The following is a 27,672-nucleotide window of genomic DNA, read 5'->3' on the forward strand; positions in this document are numbered from 1 at the left end:
CAATACAATCAACCTTCATGGATGCAAGGGCTCTTTTTTTTTTTTTTTTCCTTTTCTGGGTCCTGGGACTCACACTCAGGACCTTGTGCTTGCCAGGCAGGTGCTCTGCTGCTGGGCTCTATCACGGCCATAGGCCCTTATTTGATCTACTTCTAGAAGTTCTAATCTGCTCTATCAGAAATGTAAATTCTTAGCATCTCAGAGGGAGCAACTGACTCCATCTGACTACTCTTTTAAGATTCCATGGCATGAGACTACTCCTAGATCTTGTCTAATCATACTTAGCCCAAGAAGCTAATGGTGGAAAAGGAACGATATATTTTAATTAGAACTACTTAGGATTTAGGCTAACGTGATTATACACTTAAGACCAATTCTTGTATAGTTTTTGTTTTGGTTTGGTTTCATGAAGCAGGGTCTCACCAAGACCCTGGCCTTGAACTCCTGGTGATCCTTCTGCCTTAGCCTCCCAAGTGCTGGGATTATAGGCATATGCCACTATACCTTTTTTCTTGAAATTCAGACTTTTACAAAAAATAGTCTCACCAGAATTTTGGTAACTGATTTTAAAACAATAGGCATGCAGCTAATGAATTGGAATTTGTTCAAAAGACAAAGTACACCTAAAGAACATAAAAATTCTTTATTCAACCTAATCCAGCCAGTACTGAGAAAGTCTGCTATATTAAAAACAAGACGTTTAAAAAAATTACAGCAGAATTAGCAAGGCAGTGACTAATTAAGTCACTAACTGTATGTTCTGCACACTCATTTGATAATCCTCTAATGATGGACATTATTTTCAGCCACTAAAATGGAGATAAGGTAACATCTGCAAAGAACAGAATTCTAGTCACTGGATTTTATAAAAGAGATTTAAACATTAAAAATTCTACAAATGACACAGAAAAGCAATATGAAAATAAACTAGAAAACACAAAATATACCATCCATCCCAAAAGCCTACATTCTCTGTTTTTTTATTTATTTATTTGTTAGTTTTTTGAAACAGGGTCTCATGTGGTTCAGGTTGGCCTTGAACTCATTGTGATCTTCCTGCCTCAGCCGCCTGAGAGCTGGGACTATAGGCATTTGCCATTACGCCTGGCATCATCTCTTTAATTTGTCCTCTACAGTTTTCTTCTACCTCTTTATTCCCTTTCCCTAGAGTACAAACAGACTGGCAAGTAAAAAAAAAGTACTGCTCTTTAGAGGCTTAAAATGCCCCCATTCCTTTAATTTCTGAGTTAATCCTAGAAATAGTCTTCTAATTATTACTTTGCATTTCAGAGATGAAGAGAACTATGGCTAAGAAATCATAGTTAAGTCACTTGGCCATGGTCACACAGTCAATAAAAGCTGAATTACGATTTGAATGCAGGTCCATCCAACTTTAAGTCTGCCTCTGATCTTTTGTTGCTTTGTGTGGGGCAGGCCACCTTCCTAGAAAGCTGGCACATGGTGTTTCTTGAGCTAAGGCTGTTAAAAGTATTCAATTTCCAAGCTAGAGGTCACTCTGGTCCCCAGGCACTTGTAGTTCCCTCCTTGTAGCCCTAGAAACCCCTTCCCCTTTGCCCCCAAAATATCAGAGTTGTTCCTTCCCTGGCCTTCATGGGCTTTAATGCCAGTAAACCCCAGCAGCTATTTCCCATCTTGGGCATTAAAGTAGTAGATAGGGACAATATATAGAAAAGACTGCCTAAGAACTGTTCTATTATATAACAAAATTGTGCAGGAAATGTCTACTTAATGTATCTTTTCATATTGAAAAACTCAAAGCCAATATACATTACAATTACAGCTATAGAATCTAAGTTACCTTTATATATGATTACAGATTTAAAATTCCCCTTTCAGAATAGTAGTAGTATTTTCAATAAGGCTCACTCAGTCAAATCTCCCCTCCCAGAAATTCTAATTCTGAATGTTCAACAGTCATTCACATTAATACCACATAACTCAAAATTAAGACATTCATACTACAGAAAGACATCAGCCATTAATTACTAAAATTAATATACATTATTGCAATCTAACATAGCCTAGTCTATATTTGCTAAACTCATAAAGAGCAGTGGCCACTTATCAGTAAGGGGAAATATTTACTACTGTTATGCATTAAGTACTGTGAACAAAAAGATAGGGTTTTTGGAACTATCTTTAAAATTTTTAATTTTAATTAATGAAAATATCCAAATCATTTAGATTGCTGAACAACATGATGGCCACTCTACTGAATGGCTGAAAATAAATACTTGCTTTTGAAAAACACTAAACTAGTTAAACAATGATTAAGGTGCTAACCTTTTCAACATGACAATTAAAAGTTAAAATCATTAGTACTGGTTTTCTGTAATAAACTGACTTAGCGAAAAATAACCTCAAAATTTACTCACGTCTGTGTTTTCATAATTAACTCCTCACTGCCTGCTATAAAAACAAAGAGCTTCAGCCCTTGCCTTGGTTTACTCACCACTGGTTTCCTATCTGATGAAACCAGATTGTAAACTCTGTGAGAGCTCGGACCACGCTTGTCTGTTCACCACTGTATCCTTAGCACTCAGCAGAGCACTGGGGCAAATAGAAGGGAGGTGATCAACAAGTATCGGAATAACTGAAAGTGCAAAGTAAAATAATTTTGTTTTTGTTTTTTTTTTTTCAAATCATTCTCTGCTCAAACTACTATAAACTGGCAGCTCTAGTTTCCAGAAATATGGACTTAAAAACCTCATTCCAGAGATCAATGTACCTGATGAGACAAACAGTCACACACTGTAATCAAGACTACATGAGTCAAAATTACTTTATAAAGTATGTTATGTCAACATTGTATAAATAAAATTTAATAGTGAAAATTTAATCTGGAAGCCCTGTGAATTTTTACCCTATACATTTTGGAGAACATCACATGGGTTATGGAAAACACAACAAAATTTCATTTCTCAGATAATCATTTGAATGTTTACACACATTTTTGGCTTGTTATTTATTCATAACTAATTTAATTTACATTTCCTCATATTAACATGTTTCTGTTTAGTATGTAATCAAATTATGCCAATTGAGAAAAATCCTCATAGTACCTTCATTGAATTGCTGATTCTAAGAAAACATTGAACATGAACATGTACAAAAGAGACATTAGAATAAAATAGCATGTGCATTTTTATATTTGTATAGACTGATCTTTACAATGCTGTCTGGAGAAAATACGAACCCAGTTTACCATGCTAAGATAATGGTTTAGATGACTGCCTTAAAAGAAGTACATACAAAACAATGACAATAAATCACATCCTTAGGTTCCGTGATTACTGAGAGGATTCCCCCTGCCCTAAGTGCTTTATTATACTTGTTAAAAATATAGGAGCAGCAGCTTATCACAAGTCTCCACTAGTGCACTAATGATGGATTCAAAACCAGACAACAGATTCATATGGATGAGAGGACTGCAGAAGAACCAGAAGTCACAGTTCTATGCTTCTTCTTGCTCAGGATAATTTAGAATCTTGCGGTGTGCCTGACGTAAATATTGCTGCTGTTTGAAGTAAACCTTAAATGCTCCTTTTATGGCAACAAAAGCAATTCCACCCTAAAATAAAAGGAAAGTTAGCTTTTTATAACACAATTTTATTTTATTATTTTGAGACAGGGTCTCACTACGCAGTTCAGGCCAGCCTTGAGCTTACTTTGCAGCCCAAGCTGGTCTCAAACTCAGGATGATCCTCCTGCCTCAGCCTCCTGAGTGCTGGGATTACAGGTGCGGGCCACCACACCTGGCTTATAACACAATTTTAGAGAAACATAATAAAAGGAATTTCACTTAGCTCCCAAAAGACATAGGCTTTGATACTAATTCAGATGACTGCAAGTAAAATATTCTCTTTTCTACTAGGGCATGAGATAGGGAGAGGTGTAGATTCTACACATAACAGAGAAGAGAGACACCTTCCCTATTATCCTAAGTAATCCTCCTCCCACTTTGCTCTATATTCATTCTAATATAGAAAGAAGAATGCCATAGCACTATGTGACCAGAGGGAAGAAATCATAGTAATACTAAAAATGACACTGAACAACATGCATGCTTACTTTGTGCTAGTACATATCTCATTTAGCCCTCACTGAGGTAACTACAATTCCTATTTCTATTCTCTAGGCAAAGAGAAGTCAATAAATTTGATTTGTTTCACAGTGAGGCTGTTTGTGTTAGCATCTGAACCAGGCAGAGTCTGATCCCACAGCAGAAACTCTTTACTATAATCCAGTTGGCAAGAAGGATGGGTGTGATGATTCATGTATATTCCAGAAGAGAAATTACCCATAGAAGAGTTCCAGAAATCCAGAACTGCTGTAATGGCTCCTCCCCTTTTATTTCCACTCAAGTTAGTGGCTGACTATGAGATCAAATAGAGGTTTAAGGCAGAGGAGCCACAAACTGAGTATTTATATAGTTCCCCTCCCTTTTTAAAACAAATACAGCTCATTCTTTTTCATATGCCACTTGAAAAAAGTATTATTAAAGCCATCTTACCAAGATTGTCCTTTGTAAATTAGAGTTAACACTACTGAACATCAGTTTACCAACTATTGTTGCAATAGTAGGAAAGACAAGGGCTCCACACAAAATTCGGGTAGCAGAGACATGATCTGCTAAAGGATTAGCTTCAGCGGGAATTCGAGGAACAGGACAACCAATCCCTAGACCAAAAAAACAAAACAAAAACCAAAAACCACAGTGCATTAGTACTAATACATCAGAATAGTTTAGAAAAACCTCTTCAAACATTTCTAAAAAACTATGTTATGGTTCTTCTACAACGTTAATTTGGTATGCACTTTATAACCATAATCAGGTTCTTACCTGGAAATATACTGTTCAAAATTTGTAGTTTATTTGAGTATTTGCGCCACAGTCTAAGCACATAGTCCTCCCAGCGAATCATCTTGCCTAGTATCAGCATGACAGGAATAGTAGGAAGTCCAATTAAAAGGAATAAAGGATCAGCTCTCTCCATCACATCCAGCCCTTCTTTATGGCCTACAACCTGTGAAACAGATAGCATTTGCTAGATTCACTTCTTGTCTAATGAAGTGCTACATGTTTGAGCCAGCTCATTTTGTAGGAAATGTTTAATTTCAAAAGAATACAGAAATAAAATTTTAAAAATAAGCTGAGCTGGAAGTGGTGGTGCACACCTGTAATGCCAGCACTCGAGAGGCTGAGGCAGGAAGATTACTGTGAGGTCAAGGCCAGCCTGTGCTATAAAGTGAATTCAAGGCCAGCCTGAACTACATAGTGAAACTCTGTCTCCAAAAAAAAAAGGGCTAAAACCTATCATTTCTGATTTATAAGAAATATCTTTATTCAAGGACAAAAAATGTTTCCAAGCTATTTTATGTTACATTGGAATAAAACACTTTCACAATAGTTGATCATATATAGATTACATTTCAATAGAGGGGAGTGGACATCTGGTTTTTGCTTCCATTCTTACTTGATTTGTAGGGCTGAAGGACTGGAATATAATTCTAGGTCTTACTTGTCTTTTAAAAGAACATCTGTATCTCTATTCTTCCCTCTAGGAGGTGACTAGCCTGTCTAGGGTTGGACTGGCCTTTAGGAGATGGCCTAAAAACCCCCTTCTTGGGGATGAGGATGAAGCTCAGTGTGGAGTATATACTCTCTATGTGCAAGGTTCACTATAGATAGGTTAATCCAATTTCTGGAATATTAGCTCTATACCCTCTATTCCCTTTTTTTTTTTTGAGACAGGATCACCCTATATAGTTCAAGTTGGCCTCCAACTCCCTATGTAAGCCAGGCTGGCCTCAAACTTGCCACAATTCTCCTGCCCCAGCCTCCCAAGTGCTGAGATTACAGGTGTGCACCACCATTCCTGGCTCTACTCTTTTTTCTTCCACACATACTATACTATAGAAAAGCAAATTATATCATCTATAAATCTAAGAGTTAAATACTACTATTTATGAAATACTTAACCAATCTAGAGGCTAAGTGCTGCTTTTTATTTTCTTTTGGTTTTATGAGACAGGGTCTCACTAGGTAGTTCAGGCTGCCCTTGAATTCACTATGCAGTCCAGGATGACCTTGAACTCATGGCAATCCTCAGCTTCCTGAGTTCTGGGATTACAAACGTGCCACCACGCCTGGCCAACAAGTAGTAAAGACTACAGAAAGGGAGGCATGGATCCAAGACCTATCAAAATGAAAACTACTTGACCTTGGTCAGTGAACTGGATAGGGGGCTAAGAACAATAAAGAACAAATGTAATCTCAAGAACGTAGGATATAAACTGACTAGATGGGAAAACAGTAGAAATCAACACAGAAAGTGGCCACGTGTGGTGGGAAGTGCTTGTAATCCTAGAACTCAAGAGGCTGTGGCAAAAGATTGCTTGAGTTCGAGGCCAGTGTGGGCAACACAGTGAGTTCAACTCTAGGCTGAACTACATAGTGAGATATTGTCCCAAAAACGATACAGAGAAATTATGATGGGGAGTAAGTTTGCAACTGAAGCAAAGGGAAGTTTGATTCAACAATGCTGAGTGTAAAAATCATAATACGTCATTAAAGAGTCAAGCTTCAATTAAAGAACTGGATTTAAGGAAGGGACAGTGTGAAAGATACAGATCTGAACACCCAACGAACACAGAAGATATCTAAAAATACTTTAGGAAGAGATATAGAGAGAAGAGGGCTTAGGACTAAATTCTGAAATTGAGTCTCTTTAATCTTTAATCTTACTGATTTTAGCATTGTTCATAACTACGTAAGACTAGAAGTAAATAACTGGCCACCAATAGACTGGTTAGTATATTGCTGTAATTCTTTACACAGAATTCCATGCAGATTTCTGTGTGACTTTGTTAAAAGATCTCCAAGAGTCACTATGAGAAAAGATGGTTGTGTTGCGTATGGTAGCGCACACCTGTTAGTCTCAGGTACTTGTGAAGCTGAGGCAAGTGGACTACTAAAGCTACCCTGGGAGATCTTGTGGGACACTGTCTCAAAATAGGGCTGGGGATGCAGCTCATTGGTAGAGCACCTGGCTAACATGCAGAAGACCTTCGGTTCAATCCCCAGTACAGGAGTGGGGTGTTTTCTTTGGAAGGAAAAATAGTGGAGGAAAATATTTATTTTTTCTTACAAACACATTATAGTCAGTGTGGAAGAATATATATGAAGCTAACAATAGTGGATACAGTGCCAGGCCTAGTGGCACATGCCTGTAATCTCAGCACTCAGGAGGCTGAGGCAGGAGGATCTCAGAGTTTGAGGTCAGCCTAGGCTACACAGTGAGTTCAAGGACAGCTTGAACTACATTAGCAAAACCCTGTCTCAATAAAACCCAGAAAACAAACAGTGGCTATGATGGTTACCTGAAGAAGAGCGTAGGAATAGGTCACAGTTAGATAGTTTAAATATATTTTATTTTAAAGCCATGATATTTAACTCCTAAAATATTTAATAGATCGTCACATCGAAAGTAGTATTACTAAACAGAGTAAAATAGTAAACCTGCATCACTGTCACTGCTCCATAAGTCACAGCTGTCCAATAGATAGAGCCAACCATTATCCCTGCTGCAGCAAATGGACAAGCTTTTGAGATCAGTCTATCTGCAAGATCCAAGACGTAAACGACTGGACCTGTAACACAAAGAAAACAAGTAAAGTTTCAAACAAAGTGGATTTTTAAAAATGATTTGTTCTGCCGGGCATGGTGGTGCACGCCTGTAATTTCAACACTTGGAAGGCTGAGGCAGGAGGACTGCCACCAGTTTGAGTACAGCCTGGACTACATAGCAAAACCCTGCCTCAAACAAAACAAAACACCGTTCAATATTTTTTATAGCTCTAAAATTCTTTTACAGAGTTGGATGCTCTAATATTTTAAAAATAATTGTTCTAAATTTGAGGAAAACAATTAAATAGAATTTCTGTCATTTGCATCAATAGCTAAATATTACTTTCTGAATTCTAGGAAATAGACTTTTCAAATTGTATTATTGAACCTATAATTAGAACCTCAAGTACAGCTGCTTCTTATACAGGAAATACTCCTGTCATTTCCCTCTCAATCTCAGTGGCTATTGAAGAGTGAAAGGGTCATTTTAACTTACTCTTTTCAAAAAGTTCTGGCAGCCATTATATTTTGTAGTATGTACTTGGCAAGAATATCACGTCTTTGACTTCATTCATTGTGTGTCTTGGTACAGTGTGTATCCTAGTATAGTAGCCAAAGTTATTTTCTTGTAGTTACACAATTTTTTTTCTTTGATTTTCACTATGCTATAGTCTTATCTAACAAGCTTTTTATAATTGTGATTATGTTATGTAGTTTTTGTGGCATTCCAACAGATGTACATGCAAATTATGATTGTGTTATGTGCTTACTATTTTAAAGGTATTCTATTAATTGCCATTAAGCCCAATATATATTTGTTTTCAGTAATGGGGACAAAACTTGACCAGGGGCTTCATACTGAGCTACATCCCTACTCCTTTTTACTTATTTTTAAATTTTAAGACAAGGTCTCTCTAAGACACTAAGGTTCCCGGTCTCGGCTCAAACTTATGATCCTCCTGCTTCAGGTTTCCACAGAGTTAGGATTATAGGCATGCACCACCACATGAAACAATCCAACATACTGTAATTTAGTGACAGAATTTTTTAGGAAAGTGGAATAGTCTGAGTTTATTCAAAGAAAGGCCAAAGAACTGGATAGCTAAGTTGAACTAAATATAAAACCTTTTGGTTTAATAATTTTTATTTTTATTGAACATCTTTTTTTTTGGTACCAGGAATCACAGTCAGGACCTTGCACTTGTCAGGCAGGCACTGTGTCACTAAGCCATATCCCTAGCCCCATTCTTTTTATATAAACTATTATTTCAGATATTTTCTTAGAAATGTACGACTTATTACCTACCTTCTAGGGGCTTACAATCTAAAGTGATATACACAAAAGCAGTTATCGTCACTGTACAAAGAAATTAACAATCTGATGGTAAAATAATTAAACATATGAGAACAAAGCATCCTAGGGAACCCTTGATCAAGACTCCCTGCTGATTCTGGAGCCAGTGATATCACTGGTTAATGTAAAAAGAGACTATATGTTGTGAAGTAAAGAGAACATAGGCGAGGTACTGAAGGACCTGCAATTTAAATATAGCCTATTTACTTAATATTGGCAAACTTCAACTTCTGTAACATTTCAAACTATGCTAAGGTATCTTTTGGGACTAAAGGCATGAAGAAAGCCTAAGTTAGCGCCCAATGATTCTATATCCTCTAATTACAGTTAGCATTTCTTTACTATCTTACATGACACCGGACCTTACATGCATCATTATTTGATCTCATAATGTACGGTTTAACTCTGAAAATACTCAAATTTACTGGGTTCACTTTATAACTCCCTCAGAAAGTAGAAGAAAACAAAACAAAAACCAAACTTTAGTTGTCAAAGGTCCCTCAAATGCTGGTACTAGAGTATAAGTACAGTGGTAACTTTATTTATGAACTTAATTTGTTTTATGACTTTTGGGAAGATGGCTGCATTTGTACTTGTGTGGGGAACATGGATGTGGTTGTATTTGTCACATATGTGGAGTTTGTGAATGGAAGCAAAATTCTGCTGAACACTTTTGTCTGTGAACCAAATTGAAAGCAGAAGTGTTTGTGAACCAAGGTACTACTATACACAGTATAAAACTTCTGCATTTCAACGTTTATATTCTTTGACAATTTTTTAATCAGAAAATTGAAGCCACAAGAGAATGTTTACAGACTGCCTACCTAGCTACCAAAATTCCACATATCTAATGTCAATCCCTTCACTTGTAGACTAGACCTCATCCCTTCACCAACCCAAAGCCATAGAGCTCCAGTAATTTTCTCCCACTCTCCCATATCATTTTCCCCTACTCTTTACTGGTTTATTTCCAAATAAGCAAGCTATTATTTCTTCTATCTTAAAAAACACAACAAACGAAAAAGCTCTTCTCTTGATTTTTGTCATTCCACAACTCCATTTCTTGGTTGCTTCTAAATAAAAATTCCTAAAAAGAACTGTCTATGTTTATTTTAATTCTCTTGAACTCTGTCCACCAAAACTGTTCACAGACATCACAAATAACCTCTACATATCTGCTCACGGACATCATGAATAACCTCTACATATCTAAATCCAATGGTCTTAGTCTTCTTACTTGGCCCATCAATATCTGACACTTTTTTTAATCCCAATATACGGTTCTTCATTGTATTTCTAGAACAGTGCTATCTTTTTTTTTTATCTTACCACTCATTTTTCAGTCTTCTTTGCAGATTTCTGTTGTTCTTCACTTACTGAGGCTCACCCTCCCAACGCCTACACCTCATCAAACTCCGTATTTGCTTATGAACTTTGTTTTATTTCTCCTTTCCTAAAGAATTTATCACTTACCATACTCTAATTTACTTATTAAGTCAACATTCATTTACTAGAACAAAGGTTAGGAGATTAGGCGCCCTGGGCCAAATCCAGCCAGTTATTTTGTAAACAGTTTTATCAGAACATGACTGGATTCAAAATCTAAAATACTTGCTAGCTGTTTCTTTATAGAAAAGAGTTACTGATTCCTGCATTAGAACATAAACTTTTGGTTTTCTTTATTGATATATCTCAAGTTCCTATGACTCAAGGCTTTGTTAAATTGTCTGCTAAGGTACTCAGAATAATTGGAACTATTTACTAAAAGAGTAAAGTGGTATAATCCTTTTTTTTTTCTTTTGGTTTTTTTTTTTTTTCCGGTACTGGGAATCGAACTCACAACCTCATGCTTGCCAGGCAGGTGCTGTGCCGCTGAGGTAAATCCCCAGCCCCTATAACTCTTTAAAAAACAAATATTTGGATGAAAGTATAATCTCTACAAAGCAACCATCACTATTATTTTTATATCATGAACAATGACAATATACAGGTTTAAATTTTTTCTACAAAAGATTGTAGAAGGTTCTAATAAAATGAGCTTGATTTTCTTCCTGACCCACTGCGTATGGGCCTCTTTGTTCAAGGAAAGAAAAAAATCTCCATGTTTCTTTTAGGAAATGCTTTCTTTTTTGAGACAGGGTTTCACTATGCACTGCAGGCTGGCACTGAACTCACTTATGGAGCCAAGGCTGGCCTCGAACTCAGGACAATCCTCCTGCCTCAGCCTCCTGAGTGCTGGGATTATAGGCCGGCACCACCAAACCCAGTTCCCTCAGGAAATCCTGTACTTGTTCTCTGGTTATATGCAAAAGATACGCCAGGCAAAATAAATACACAGTCTGCATTTTATAGAACCTGTTCACATTTTTTGAGTTACTTTGCCTAACTCTCTCAAGACACTGCCACATAGACTCATCCAAGACTAGCTCAGTATTTAGAAAGAAGAATAAACTGCCTATTGTTAAACATAGCATAGAATGTTAAATTGCACCTGGGGGGTTATTTCTAAAAGCTAAAGATTAGGCAGGTTATTTAGTAAGTAAGAACAAATGAGTGAAATCCTCTAGATGACAGCCCCTAACCTACACTCTTTTAGGAAGCTTACGTACTACTGTCCCATGACTCAGGGTCACAATCTTAGAAAAACAGCAATGGTCACTAGATTCTTTTTATTGTCAAATTATAGCACAAAGAGTTACGGGAAGTGGGGAAAGGCAAGATCCTAGTCCACTCGTGGTAAATCGTATGACATGCATGCCCCAGGAGGCTATTTGTATCATTGAAAGCTCTAAAGGTTCACCATCACTATTCTAACCCTTGAAAACCTACACAGTAACAGGAAGAAGCATGCAAAAATGTACCACACAAGTTATATCTCAGGGAAAAAAGTTTCATATATTAAAAAGACATTGCTGCATTTTTAATGCCTTGGTGGGCTTCACCACTTATGTTTTCAACTGTATTTACACAGTAAATACAGTTTTTACTGTATTTACACAGTAGAAGACAACTGAAGAAGCTTTGTATAAATATATATTTTGAAAATCCAGTAATTTAAAAAACACTGGAGAAGTTTGCAATGAAAAGGAAGTCTATCTGTAAACTCTTTGGTTCAATAAAGCAGCTCTTGTAAAAACAAAAACTATACTCTCAATATTTGGGGTAAATTCAAGTTTTCATATTTCAGATTTGAGGATTTCAAAAAATGAGCTGAGCATTTGGGGTCCATGTCTACTGAAAAAGAACTCATTAGTTTTATCTAATGGACACTGGAAAGGGGACCTGTGACTACTGTGAGTCAAATCCAAGTCTATAGACACACTGTTGTTAAAGGGCCAGGTGCAGTGACATGCACCTGTCATCCTAGCTATTCAGGAGGCCAACCCAGGCAAGAGGATCACTTGAGCTTAGGAACTAGAGGCCAGTTAGGGCAACACAGCAAGACTATCTCAAAACAAAACAAAACAAAACAACACAACACAACACAACACAAAAGACATACCTGGGAATTAAGAAAAAAAAAATCAATGACTGAAGGGCAGATAGGTAATAATGCTGAAACATTTGCTGGTACTGTTTAGAACAGGATTCCCAGGGCCTATATCTCAGACACAAACAGGAATGACCAACTCTTTTTATTTACTTATTTATTTATTTATTTATTTGCAGCGCTGGGATTGAATTTAGGGCCTCACACATGCTGGGCAAGTACTTTACCACTGAGTTCCTTTGGCCCCAATTCTTGAAAAATGTAATTTCTATCCCTTGTCTGTGTGCTAAAGTCTCTAACATAATGGGCAAATACAACTGCTTCCCAAGACAAAGTCATTTAAGTTCCTGGGAAGATAAACAGCTCCATGAACTCCAAAGTTTATGTTCAGTGGCAAACAGTTCATTAGAGAAATTTAACAAGAAAAATAGATTGTTCACAGAAGCCACTTAGGTTCCCAGTTCTTTTTCTCTGCTTTTAGTTTTGCAGGGAACAGGTTTTGGATGCCAACATGCTAAATTAAAACACCAACTGCACTTTCAATGCCATACAGATATATAGATTTTTGAGGCCACTAAGAGCTCAACATACAGTTTTACATTTATCTCCTCACTCCAAGTCTTTTTGTTGCACTCTAAGTCTAGACTGTTCTGTTCCTACTTCAAATCTACATGAAAATCCAACTTTCTGGTAAAAATTAAGTCATCCTAATGTAGGCTCACTAGTTTCTCTACCCCACCCTGTTTGTATCCCGTGAGGCTTCCTTTATATACTACCCCACAAAAATGCACTTACCCCTTTGCTTGTGCATAATGTTAGTACTTTATGGTCTTGTTCAATGTTTGTTCAGTTGTCTCAATGTCTGTCCATGTCAGCATCATCTTAGACTGAAAACTCCCAAGGGGCAGGGGCCATGTCTGTTTAATTCGTTTTGTACTGTGCCTAGGATAGAACCATGTACAGATAGGTGCTTAACAAATACTTTCTGATGATGATTGGCATCATTCTCAAGGACCCTCTAGGCCACAGCTATCTTAGCACATGGTACTTGGCTGTATGTTGGGACACTTTAGTATGTTCTACAGGGCAATGGAGTATCATAGGACCTAGATCCAACACTGTGGGCAAGCACCTGATTCAATTTATTATTAAAATTGATTTTAAAAAATAACAATTATATAGTCCCAAGTCAACAAACAGGGATTTTGTCAAAGATATGAAATAATACTTAAACAATCAACTCAATTAAAAGTATGTGGGGATCTTGATGGGATAGTAGTTTTAATCTCTAGCATTTATCACTGTTTTAAACACTAGACTCTGGATTGTAGGTTTAAGAGCTTAAGTATTTTTCATCTTTGCTCTACTTCTAGTTTGAGATTTTACCACCTTTACATAACAAAAAAACATACTGCAAACTCAGGTTGTAAGTTATTTCACTTAATAAGATGTTAGTCATTAGATTATAAAGAGAGAAGGGATATGTTCTTAAAACAGCTTTTCAGATAACCAAAGTAACTGATTAATCAAACAATCCTCCCACCAAATTACAGAAAAAACCCTGAAGATGGTCCTCATCTACTTTGATTCTAGATGTATAGCATATCTATATATCTTTTATTCTTTTGAGACATGTCTTGCTAGCCTTAAACTCCACTGGCCTTAAACTTGCTACGTAGCCCACGCTATTCTTGAACTTGAAATCCTCTTGCCTCAGCCTCCCAAGGGCTGGGATTACAAGTATATATCACCATGCTTGGCTAATATCTATGTGTCTTCTTTTCATATTACCATGATTAATAACTACAAAATCAAAACAATATTTATGATTACATAGTTGTATCAAGGGAAAGCTTACACTTTTCCTCAGAAGAGCAGAATAGACTATTAAATACGTATAGGCTATAAGTCAACTATTACTTATTAGCAATCTATTCTACACACAAAAACTTATATGCATTAAAACAAATATAACTTAACACATTAGTCACTGCCTCCAAAGAGCCTATCATCTAGTTAGGGACAAGCAATAAATATACATTAAATATGGGGTACTTCAGTATTTATTGTTAATTGGTCCTGGGAAGTGTGATGAATACCAAATAAATTATTTTTGCTAGGAAGGGTACTGAGTCATAAGATAATTATCAAGTATGACACAAATGTTGAGTATCTGGACAAAATTTTCACATCAAAATACACTGAGCACCAAATTCAATGAGTTTTAAAGCAGTCTAGTACCAAGGTATGACTATAATGGACAAACTTTAAGGCAAAATTTAAAACCATATAGATTAAATGGTAAGAAAACTGTAGGTAAAGATTATAGGGGAGGTAGCAATAGAAAGTTTCAAAGATTGCTATTTGTAGCAGAAGATAACCATTTCTCAGCTGGTATTCCTTTCACGTTTTAAAGTAATGCTTCTTAAATTTAAGGTACATAGAGGTCAACTGATGATCTTATTAGAATACATGGTTTCATTTTATTTTATTTTATTTTGGTTTTTCTCCAGTACTGGGAACCGAACTCATGACATTGCGCTTGCTAGGCAGGCGCTTTGCCGCTGAGCTAAATCCCCAGCCCTAGAATGCATGGTTTCAATTCAATGACAGGCAGAGGGGTATGTTCTACGGCCCCAATAGCTCTCTGTTGATGCCAACACTGCTGGCTCTCAGATCACACTTTGAGTAGCAAGCTTTTTAAGTAGATATATACATGCAACTGGTCTAACTCACTAGAAAAAAGAAAGCAAACCTTAAGATGGGGTGGCAAATAGTGAGAAGGAAAGTCTGACGGGTCTTCTAAATTTTTCATGACTAAGCACAGTGAGTTTCCTATCAACAAAGAGGAACATATACTTAACACCAACCATCCATTCCTGCCACCACTGTGTCCCAGAAAAGAAACAGAACTGGCTAGCCAGCCAGCCAGCCTGAGGCTACATTCCTAGGAAAACTTTGTTTTCCTCTTTTATACTTGCTGTACAGAGACTTTTTCCTTTTTTGCCTTCTATCCCTTTTTTGAGGGTCTTTTTCAGATGAGGGTCTCAGTATGCAGTTCAGATTGGCTTTGAATTTACTTTGTAGCCCAGACTGGCTTCAAACTCACTGTGCTTCTCCTGCCTCAGCCTCCTAAGTGCTGGGATTACAGGCATGTAACCACCATGTCCGGTTTCTACTTTTTCTAGCAAGTGTTTTTCTAGTATCATTTGGGGACCAGTGGTGGTCCCTGGTAATCTATTAACTGGTCTATAGCGTTTGAGGAAAAAGTTTTTTTTTTTGGTACCAGGAATCAAACTCAGGACCTTGTGCTTGCCAGGCTGGTGCTGTGCTGATGAGCTATATCCCTGGTGAGGAAAAAGTTTATTTATTTATTTATTCATTCATTTATTTGTACCAGGAATCATTCATTCGTTCATTCATTCATTCATTCATTCATTCATTCATTCATTCATTCACTCACTCATTCATTCATTCACTCATTCATTCATTCACTCATTCACTCATTTATTTGTACCAGGAATCATACTCAGGATCTTGCACTTGCCAGGCAGGCACCTGTGCTGCTGAGCCATCTCCCTGGCCCTGAAAAAGTTTTGATAATGAACAATTCACAAATTTAAGAGATTAATTATGATGAAAGTGATAAGAAATTATTTTAGGTTCCTAATTATGTTTCAACCCTAAGGATACAAGGATAGTTAAATGAGGACTATTTGAAAAATATTAATTGCTCAAGATATTCATTATACATTAAAAGTAAAAATTACATTCATCACACAATGTCAAAAAAATGATCACACAATGTCAAAAAAAGACAATAATATGAATCTTAAAGACATCACAGAAGTGTTCACATCATTTTCAAGCACTTCAATAAATCTAAGTCCCTATTATGAATTTTGTCATTAAAAGCAAAGATCAAAACAATAGTCAAAGGTATTTTAACTTTTTTTAACAAAGAAGTGTAACTACTCTGAGCTGTAAATTAATGATAAATATGTTCTGAGTGAACAAAACAACTTACTCGCAAAATTCTAACAGAAGATAGAACTGGACATCATGTAATATGTGTGCTATATAGCAAGGAAAAACAGTTACTATCACAGATGTTACGTATGCTCTTCAGTATTTAGTGGCTACATGAAATCACTAGTGTATGGAATATGAATCAAATCTTAGCATACCCATGTCTAAAATGTAATTCAAGAAATATAGGCAACTTCTAATCCCAATTACCAATGGAAAAATGAGATCTAAAAAAGAACCTTTCTTTGAACTAACAACTATTTTTGAGGGTTTTTTTTTGTCTTTTTAAGACAGGGTCTTGCTATGCAGTTCAGGCTGGCCTTGAGTTCACTTTGTCACCCAGGCTGGCCTTGAACTCATAATGATCCTCCTGCCTCAGCCTCCTGAGTGCAGGGATTACAGGTGTGTGCCACCATGCCCGGCTTTATTTCTGAACTTTGACTTGAAAAGGTATACTAAGAGGAATATGATCAGAGCAATAGCTATGTGTGAGGCAAGAAAGACCCTATTAAATTCACACATGGCTTCACTTAAAAACAGCTGGCATTTGACAATAAATCCTTTTGAGTCAATGTGAAAGACAGCATGGGAAATTATCAATATAATTCAAATTGCAATCCTTGAGCAAGTACTGCATCTTCAGCATAATATGTTAAGTAAGAAGCAAATACAGAGTCTGCTTCTCTACTCAAGGGGAAAGATGCTTGCAAAAACTATTCAAGTGAAAGATTTAAATTTTTTTCATGATACTGATGTCAGAAAAATATTTTTGTGATCTTAAGTGGCTTACTTAAGTGCCATATAGCCATAACATATTACAGTGAATAGCTGGAACCCATCACTTGAGGCATGAAAGAATACAATTCTTACAAGTAAAACAGAAAACCAAATCATGATACAAATGGATTATTACTGGAATTTGACACTTTTCCACACATGATTTGTGCATGTTTTGGTTTTTTTGAGACATGGTCCCGCCATGGAGTGCAGGCTGGCCTTGAACTCATGGAGATCCTCCTGCCTCAGTCTCCCAAGTGCTGGGATCATAGACATGCACCACCATGTTTGGCGCATTTTTCATTGTTGTAGAAAGAAATACTTTATTAGGCTATATTTAAAACCACACTCAATTACTGCATTAAATCTGAAAATTCATCTCCTAGAACTGAATTCAACAACTTACTCGCAAAATAGATCTACCTATTGTCATCTCTCGAAATGAAATACTCGTATTTCCTGTTGTGTGTCATACATTTGTCAACTCAAGTATCTACTATAGTTTTCAGTAAGAATTTTTACATAATTTTGGTATCCACTCCCCTTCGACCTCCAAGTACCGGGGAATGATCCCAAGGCTTTGTGCATTTTAGTGAGATACCTTATCACTGAGCTATACCCCAGTCCTTTTTATTTTGAGACAGGGTCTCACTAAGTTGCCCAGGCTGTCCTTGAACTTGCAGTCCTGGCTTACTAGTGGCTAAAATTACAGGTGTGTGCTAGCTTGCCTGGCTATGTCCGTCCATTTTAATATTTTTTTGTTTTGTTTTGTTTCGTTTTTTTTCCAGTAAGGGAATCGAACTCACGACCTTGAGCTTGCCAGGCAGGCACTGTGCTGCTGAGCTAAATCCCCAGCCCCTATTTTAATACTTAAAACACAAAACCAATTGACCAAATACTTGCTGTTCTCCAAATAATCTGTAACTGAAAGGTGGGTTTATCTAACTTAGTAAACTAGAAAGGGGAAAAAATGGTTAAGTGTGAAACCTTAACTTTGCAGATCAGGTATCAAGGCAAAAAGGACTGCAGCAGTAATTGCTTGTCCTGATTTTTTTTTTTTTTTTTAAATTTTATGTGAGTTTTTACATCTAGTAAATTATTTTTTTTTTGGTACCAGGAATTGAACTCAGGACCTTGTGCTTGCCAGGCAGGTGCTTATGCCGCTGAGCTATATCCTCGGCCCTGTCCTGATTTTTAAGTTATTTTAAAATACTGTTTTAATCTTACTATAAAGACATTTTAGGTTATTCTTCTGTGTTGCCTAAAATCAGTGGTGTGCACAAAGACCCACCATGTGGCCCACAAATTCCAAATATTTGAGATCACTTTCACATGAAGCTATCCTTTCTTTTTATGAGTTAATTTGCTAGAAAAGCAACCACTGTAATTTTGTTTGTTCTTAGTAGTAATCTTGCATGAGAAAAGCAATCTGCTATCTGCATTCCTATTCATTTTAAAAAACATGGGTCTGGTTTCAGTATGCATAGGACCTATAGAAAAATAGAGTATGTCTAACTTCTAATTTTTCCATGGCCTCCCAAAGTTATTCTTTCCTTTTGATCTTCTGAGAACACAAACTGCTTTCCTATACCTTTTGGTTAGGATGACATTAAAACTGTGTAACAACTAGCATGCCGTCAACACTACACAAAAAGAATGACACCAGTTCATAAAACGTATGGTTGTAATGAGCAGGCTCACTAAACATTACTTTTAGTTGATTTTTTAAAACTAGTGTGTTTCTAATAACATAGGATCATGTTTACGATAATAGATACTTTCATATTAAAGAATTAGTGAATATATGTAACATATCTTGACCATTTTTGATCTCTTTAGTCTTCTTTGCTACCTTCCTCCTTTTCCTTGACCCCTCCATCTACAGAAAGTCTGTCACTTTGTATTCTATTATCTCCCCTTTATTTTACTATTTACATTTTTGAATTCTCATATAAGAGAAACTATATGATATATAACTTTCTAACAACTTACCATTATACTCTCCAGTTCCACTTTCCTGTAAATGACATGATTTCATTCTTTGTTATGGCTTTTAATATTCCATAGTTATAGCTTCTTTTAAGTAGCCTGCTAAACTTTCTTCCATGCTAGTCCCATTCTCAAAAACAGTTGACCATTCCTTGCCTGCCAATTCCCATTAAAAAGGCATAGCACAAGCCGGGTGTGGTGGCGCACGCCTGTAATCTCATCCCTCAGGGGGCTGAGGCAGGGGGATCACTGTGAGTTTGAGACCAACCTGGGCTACAAACTGAGCTCAAGGCCAGCCTGAACTGCACAGTGAGATCTTGTTTCAAAAACAACAACAACAACAAAAAAAATGGCAGTCTTCATGAAAGGAAACCACATAAATTGGATTCTAAAGATGAACTCTGCATCTTATTAAATCTTTATTTTCCCTATTTTTATTCCTTACAGTAAAATTAAGGAAAAGTATTAGAACACACTACTGCTTTCTTTCCAACAACTGTATCCAGAGAATGGGGGTCTTTAAGCTTTGTTATATATATATATATACACAGTAGCTTTGTTATTTGATTATATCCATACAGATATCAAGTCCTTTCTCCTCTCAACCAAATGGAAGTAGTTAATATATAGACAAATGGATGGATATGGGGATATATTAAGGATATTATAAACTGTTAGCAAAACAAATGTCTGATATTTGTGTAACAGGAAATAAATTCATTAAAAAGCCTAAAGAGATGGGTCATTTTAAAATAAACAAGATCACAGAATTATGTTTAATAAAAGTCAAACAAGTCATATATTGTTCTACAGATATTCTTACCCAACTTTGGAAAAACTATTAAGTATTCAGCATTGCACTGAGGACATGCCACTCTGGCTGTACTGTTTCCTCTTTGTTTTTCATCCACCCAGCGCTGTAGACAAGCCTGATGAACCCATTTGGTAGATCCTCTGCACCTGCATGGTCTCACCCATTCAGCTGTTCGATCATCTTCATCAGTGGCAAAACACACCCAGCAACTTCTGTAAATTGAGAGAAAATTATATTTATTTTCAGAATCTCAGCCTCCTCTACACTAAAGCTACTGATATACTGTTCTAGAACTTCTGTCCTACATGAAGAGATTAATGAAACCAATATAATCCAGTAGAAAAATTTGTTTTTCCATTTTTTTCTATAGAATCTTTTCTGAACTTTATTTTCATGTACGTTCCTCCATCTTTCTAGTAATTCTGTATTCTCAACAGTGAACCAGATTTCAAAGAGGTATCCCTCAAGATGCTTTTTCTTCTTCTTCTTCTTCTTCTTTTGCCAATAATGGGGATTGAACTCAGGTCCTTTATACTAACTACATTCCCAGCCCTTTTAAAAATTTTGAGACAAGGTTTCATTAAGTTGCCCAAGCTAAGCTTGAACTTGGATCCTCCTGTCTTAGCCTCCGAGAGTGCTGGGATCACAGGGATGCACCACCACACCTATACTTATGCTTTGTTCTTTATTTGTTGTGACAAGGTCTCACTATGTTGTCCACGTTTGCCTTGAAATTGTCGTGATCCTCCTGCCTCAGCATCAGAATGCTGGGATTGCAGATGTGTGCCATCATACCTAGTTTATACTTTTATTAGACCTGGTAATGCTTTCAGAAGAGGTAAGCACAAGAATATGTAAGGTTCAGAATCCTCATTTCAACATTAATCTCTTGAACTTGGAAAAACAAATACACAAGTGTTTTTGCATATACTCATTCAACTTTCAACTGAGAGAAAACAACTGACCCCATTTCTCTTTCTGGTATAAGAAGAGAAAATAATAGTAATAAAAAATTTAAAGCACAAAGGATATGAAGATAGGATAAATTGTTTTAGGGTAGTAATACGATATATCTGTGCTTACCTGTTTCTATTATATGTATGACTCTTTCTGGAATAAAATTCCATTTAATGTATTTCAAACCAAAAAGCCTGAAGTAGGAGATGCTAGTATTAGCTGGGCATGGTGGAACAAGCCTGTTATCCCAGCACCTGGGAGGCTGAGGCAGGAGGATTACAGTGAGTTCCAGGCCAGCCTGAACTACACAGGAAGACCCTGTTTCAAAAAACAAACAAAAAATTACAAATCTGGAATTTAGTTGGGCATGGTGGCAAATATCAATAATCTCCAGCACTCTGTGAGGCTGAGATAGGAAGATTCCAAGTTTGAGCCCAGCCTGCGCAATTGAGCAACTTGTCAAGACCTTGGCTCTAAATAAAACAAAAAAGGGCTAGGAATGTAGTTCAGTGGGAAAGCTGTGGGCTCAATCCACAGTACCATAAACTAACAGGCAGGGATGTAGCTCAGTGGTAGAGCACTTGCCTAGCATGTGTGAGGCTTGGATTCTATCTCCAATACCTCCAAACACCTCAAAAGCAAAGAGACTGGAGAAAGCAAATTGTGTGGAAGAGACAATTACAGAATGCTTAAGTTAGAAATTTATAATTATTTGTGATGATTAAACATTAATGTAAAAATGAGTACAGAAAATGTTAAGTTTAAAGAATTTCATGTATATTACTAGTTATAAGTTTAATTTACCTAATATGAAAAAATCTACTAGTCTATAAAATTAGAAATTAGGGAAAATTACAGCACATAAAGGGCTACATAAAGGCTGGGGATGTAGCTCATTTGGTAAATAGCTTGTGTAGTAGTATGTAGCAAGGCCCTCAGTTAAATCCTCAGCACTGAAACAACAAAATAAGTAACACCAATGTTTGAGGCAAATATTTAGCCTTTTAGAGAGTGTCATTATTCTTAAGGGCTCAAAAAAAGGAGTGGAAGGAACATGTCCACATGTGAATCCTTTCTTTTCACGCTCTATCTTCAACTTTCAATAGATTAACCAGGAACATCACCTGGGAAGATCTTACAATTATACTTTCCCTCTTTACTTCTCTATAATCTACTCCCAGACTTGCTGCAATCTCTACTTCAATTATTTCCCAATCCTATTCCCACTTTCTTTTCCTTTTTTTTTTTTTTAATTTTTATTTTTTAGACAGGGTTTCGCTATATAGTTCAGGCCAGGAAGAAACTCATTAGAACTCATGGAGATGTTCCTTCCTCAGCCTCTCAAGTTATTAGGATTACAGAAATGCAATGCACCACCATGTTTGGCCCTATCCCACTTTTTAAGAAGCAGGAAACGATGTTTAAGATGACTGGTTTAATATTTTTCAAAAATTTTAGCATGGAAGGGACAGCAGAAATCTGCCACTTAATATATAACAAATTTCCTTTTTAAAGGAACAAACAGGATCCCATGCTTTATGGGAAATCATTCTTCCTCCAATTATCATCCACACTTGTGGATGATATTTCTGGAAGAGTAAATCTTAGATTGGCTATTGTATCCCAAACCTCAGATTATGGTGATTGGGCAATTAGGTCTATAAAGCTGGTCTTAATCACAGTTTATCTCAGAGCTTGGGAAAAGTTGCTACAGATTTTCTTCTGGGGAGCTTGGAGAGAAGAGATTTTGAAGCACCTGCTGTCAGGACAGTCACCATGTGAAGCTCAAAGAATCCAGAGGAAGCGGGGCATGGTGGCACATACCTGTAATCCCAGCACTCAAGAGGCTGAGATAGGTGGATTGCTTCAAGCTCCAGGCTACCCTAGACTACATAGTGAGTTCAGGCCCAGCCTGAACTATACAACAAGACTGTCTCAAAAAACAAAAACACAAGAGGAAGCAAAGCTAAAAAATGAAAACTAATGGCATTGTTTGAGACATGGACACCAACCTGTGACTGAAGCTAAATATATTCCTATACTGTTCACTTATATAAACCAATAGATTTGTCTTCTCTTATTTATTTATTTTTTGCTTAACCAGTCTCATTACATGTCAACAAAACACTCTTGATACAGAGTACTTGACACCAAGAGATGGCCCCAATATAATCACATAATATAAATGCTACAGAGCTTTTATAAGTAAACAACATTTTTTTTTTTTTTTTGTAAACACATTTGTTTCTTACTTAAAATTGAACAAAAAAGTTAATTTAATTCCCAATGCAAGCACTTTGACTTTTGTAAGCTTTTCTTTTGCATACTGGGCAAAATATGATCTTGATTCTGCTATTAGATCAGGCCACTTATTAGATTTAAAACAAAACCAATAAAGAAAAAAATCAAATATTTTCAAACCTGAGCTTTTTACTGATACCATGACATTTGCATTTCAGAGTCAATATAACATAAATATATATCAATCCAACTTTAATCTAAATTATTACCTTTTTTTTGAGACAGGGTCTCACTGTGTAGTGCAGGCTGGCCTTGAACTCACTATGTAGCCCAGGCTTGCCTCAAAGTCACAGTGTGAGTGCTGGGCTTATAGGTGTGCATCCCATGCCTGGCTATTAAAGATCCTAATGTTTTAATTTATAGAGATGCAATTTTGAATACTACTTTACAAAGGTAAGAATAATTGGGTACTTTTCATTTCAAAAGACAACAGCTAAGGGTGTTGTTAGTGGTTGAGTGTTTGCCTAGTATGCAAGAGGCCCTAGGTTTAATCCTCAGCATCATAAAAAAAAAAAAACAAAATATGTATGTACATAAAAAAACTAAAGACCTTGCAAACTCCACCCCCAAGGAAAACAGCAATTGTAATTCTTATTAAACTTTTAAGAATTTCTTTCCCTTTAAATTTGTTTGCCCTGTTCCTTCTACTCTTTTAACTCTCCCAGAACTGAGTGCTTAGTGTGAGTCACATGCATCATCTGAGCTTCTAGAAATGCAAATAATCTCAGATCTACAGAATCAAAACTCTGTGGGTAGCTGACACTTTTCAAAGCCTTTCAGGCGACTCTGATATATAAAGTTTGGGAGCCCCTATTCTAGTCTTCTTTCCTAACCTCTTCCTTACTCTCCTTAGCTCATCATAATAGAGAAATAAAATTCCATTTTTGGCCAAAACCAGTATCTTCCAATAATTCACCAAAATGACAACAAACATAAAGAGAAAGAGGAGAATAATAAGAAACATAAGCATTTCAGCATGTTTTGGTTTACTTCTAGATGTTTCCCCCAAAGCCTCATGCAGTCATAGGTGGGGCATTCAGAAAGTGACTGGATCATGGGTGTGTCATACTAGATTAGTCCACTGAACGGTTCAGCATAGTTCTGGGTGTGGATAACGGGAAGGCCCACCCTAGGTGTGGGTGGCACTAGCAATAAGCTTGTAGCCTGTATGGAATACAAAGGGAAGGAAGAAGGGCTCCTGTTTTCCTGCCTGCTATGCCATGAACTATTTCTCCTCTGTGATGTCCCTCTGCCATACCGCCCTGCCTTGAAGCCAGCTAACTATGGACTGAAACCTCTAACAACTATGAGCTACAATAAACCTTTCTTCTTTTAACTTGTGGGTGTTAAGTATTTTGTTCTAGCAATGAGAAAAGTAACTAAGACAAGGTACTCTAAGCATTTCAGAAAATAGGTGTTCGTCTGGCCACATATATGTGATCTACAAACATGATTATACTGTAGACATCAAGGGAATGCTGTTGAAAAAGGAATGCCACACAAATACTAGTGTGGCAAAAATAGAAGTCTACAGTGTTACGCAGCATGCTTTGGATATTGTAAACCATCAAGTTCAGGGCGCGATTCTTGCCAAGAGAATTAATGCATGCATTAAGCGTTCTAAAACCCAAGATAAACCAGGAGCAACACAGCAAGTTCAAGGTCAGTTTAAACCACCTAGCAAGTTCAAGCCCGGGCTAAATTACACAGTGAGATCCTGTCTCAAAAACAACAAAACCCAAAAAAAGATTCAAGGCAGCTTTCTAAAACACATGAAGAGTTCAACCCCAATCTAGGTTCAACTGAAGGGCCAACCTGCTTTACCCAAAGTATATTCTGTGAGAATCAATGGGAAGCAGCTTGAGCTGCTGGCATCTATCCCCTATAAATTCATGGCATAAATCTGGGGCTGTAGTTTGTAGTTCTGGCATTCAGCACTTGAACAACAAGCAGCTAAGGTGCTCTAGGCCCTGGGTTCAATACCCAGAACTGTTAAAAATGAAAAAGGTCTTCTGAATTGTAAGGATAGTTTTGTTTACTGAGTAGGAGTGTGGTACCCTTGCCTCAGAAAAATACTTAGAGCAGATTCTCATTGTACCCAGTTAGTTGTATCATGTCTTTATTCTTCACATTTAGTGTTTTTCTTACTTGAAAATGTGAGATAACTTATTGTACACAGTACCTCTAAATCACCATGGGAAAAGATGTAGAAAAAGGAAGGCAATCTATTGCATTAAACTTAAACTAGGAGCCAGACATGGTAGCACGTATTTTTAATCTCAGCACTCTGGAGGCTGAGGCAGGAGGATTGGTGTGAGTTTGAGGCCAGCCGGGACTACTAGACAAGACACTGTCTCAAAAAGAGATCAAACAAAAATGTTATATAAAGTTAAGCTAGAAAAAGTTCTTCACTTGGAAATACCTAGATTTTTAAGATTCAAGAATTTGAAACCCTGTACTTTAAAGGCCAAAAAAAAAAAACATTCATTTTACAGTCACTATAAAAACGTTTAAGTATTTGGTTTTAAAATTAACAGTAAGTAAAATGCTTACATTTTCTGCTTTTGCAGTGCTGGGTATCAAACATGGGGCTTTGTGCATGCTAAGCAAGCCACTCTTCTTTTTTTGGTACAAGGAAATGAACTCAGGACCTTGAGCTTGCCAGGCAGGCACTGTGTCTCTGAGCTATATCCCCAGCCTGCCACTGTTTTCTAAAGGGAGAAAAGCTAAATTAACCTGGAGAAAAGACTGATTTCAGGATAGTTTTAGCTCATTACAGAAGCTGAGTTTAGGAACCAGACTGCCTGGATTGAAATCGCTGCTTACCACTTGTTATATGTTTAATGATAGAGTATCTTTTACATAGTTTGTTGTAAAGCGGGAGTTCTTAATGTGGGGCTATGAAAAATTCAGAAGCTGCCAGGTACACTGACATACATCTGTAATCCCAGCTATTCAGGAGGCTAAATCAGGAGGGTCACAAGTTTTGTTTTTGTTTTTTGTTTTTGGTTTTTCTCCGGTACCGGGATTCGAACTCACGACCTTGCGCTTGCCAGGCAGGCGCTTTTTGCCACTGAGCTAAATCCCCAGCCCCGGGTCACAAGTTTGAGGCCAACTTGGGGCAACTTATTGAGATCCTCTTTCAAATAAATTATAACAGGGCTGGAGACGCAGCTCAGTGGCACTGAACTTGCCTCTTATGCATGAGGACTTGAGTTCAACTCCTAGTAATGCAAGATTTGGAAGGGATTGGTGAATTTGATAGGAAAAAAATTACATGTTTATTTTTCACTAAGCTCTAAGTAAAATTTCCCAAAATAACACTTATCCCATCACTAATTTGAAATTAATTAGACCAACTGCTAAGTCTTGTATTTTAATGTATTAAGTTCATATTTGTATGTTACTTTTAACATTTGGATAGCTATATTTCAATATAATTGGTTTCATCACTAATACTACATATTATTTATTCTTTCAAAAGCATTCTGAGTAGGCTTAACCAGAATGCTATAGCAGCTTTTAACATTAAAAAAATTATTTTAAGGTCACTTACTGTAAAAGATTAAACCTGGGATCAAGAAACTGCTTAAGAATTGCTTGGCATATATACAGTCTCCAAATGCATTAGCATTAGCATTGATTATGATGACAGTGATAGTGTCAATTTTATATCTATGCCTAGAATTTATGGATATAATTTTGTTACCATTAACACATAAAGTACTGTGATTCTGCCTGTCACCTTTGTATTCACTGAAAAGTAGTCCTGGATTCTCATCCATCTCCCAGTTTTTCAATAAGCCACATTACTATTTAAAATATTCCTTCTCTCTCAATGCATTCTCTTCTACTCTTTTCCTTCCATCAGCTTTTCTAAATGCCTCCTGCCTTCTAATACATACACTGTTTATTTTCATACCATACCACCCACCAAATTGGGACACAAAGCAAAGGGAGATCTGGAAAGTGTCACAATTAACTCAGTATCAAAGCACAACTTACTATTATTATATGAAGACAAAAGAGAACTAAATGAGACAAATCTAAGAACATTACCTATTCCTTAGAAAAATGTATAGAACAGTGGTGGCAAACCTATGGCATATGTGCCGCAGTGGGTGAGTTTATCCACAGTGCCACATGTATGAGTTGTTTTTTCTAAACTGAAACCTCAGTATTGTATTCAGGTTTAACTGCAGTGTTAGCACTTTTCGATATGTAAGTGAGTTTGGGACTGCAGTTTGGACACTTGGTCTCTAAAAGGTTTGCCATCACTGGTACACATTTAATTATAACTAATATATTAT

The 27,672-nt window shown here is 36.7% G+C and overlaps 1 protein-coding gene across 1 annotated transcript in view; it reads right to left on the reverse strand.

The window, feature by feature from the left end:
• Positions 1-624: 624 nt before the first annotated feature.
• Positions 625-27,672, reverse strand: part of March5 (membrane-associated ring finger (C3HC4) 5) — a 37,640-nt gene continuing 10,592 nt past the window's right edge. The window contains exons 2-6 of the mRNA XM_005385827.1: positions 20,114-20,316; positions 7,544-7,674; positions 4,865-5,048; positions 4,535-4,701; positions 625-3,592 (exon numbers count right to left, since the gene is read on the reverse strand). Of these exons, the coding sequence (XP_005385884.1) occupies positions 3,476-3,592; positions 4,535-4,701; positions 4,865-5,048; positions 7,544-7,674; positions 20,114-20,316 (802 nt within the window). The 3' untranslated portion in view covers positions 625-3,475. The remainder of the gene's footprint in view (positions 3,593-4,534; positions 4,702-4,864; positions 5,049-7,543; positions 7,675-20,113; positions 20,317-27,672) is intronic.

The sequence above is a fragment of the Chinchilla lanigera genome, unplaced genomic scaffold, assembly GCF_000276665.1.
Source record: "Chinchilla lanigera isolate Chin_1 unplaced genomic scaffold, ChiLan1.0 scaffold00024, whole genome shotgun sequence".
In the NCBI taxonomy this organism is placed as follows: domain Eukaryota; kingdom Metazoa; phylum Chordata; class Mammalia; order Rodentia; family Chinchillidae; genus Chinchilla; species Chinchilla lanigera.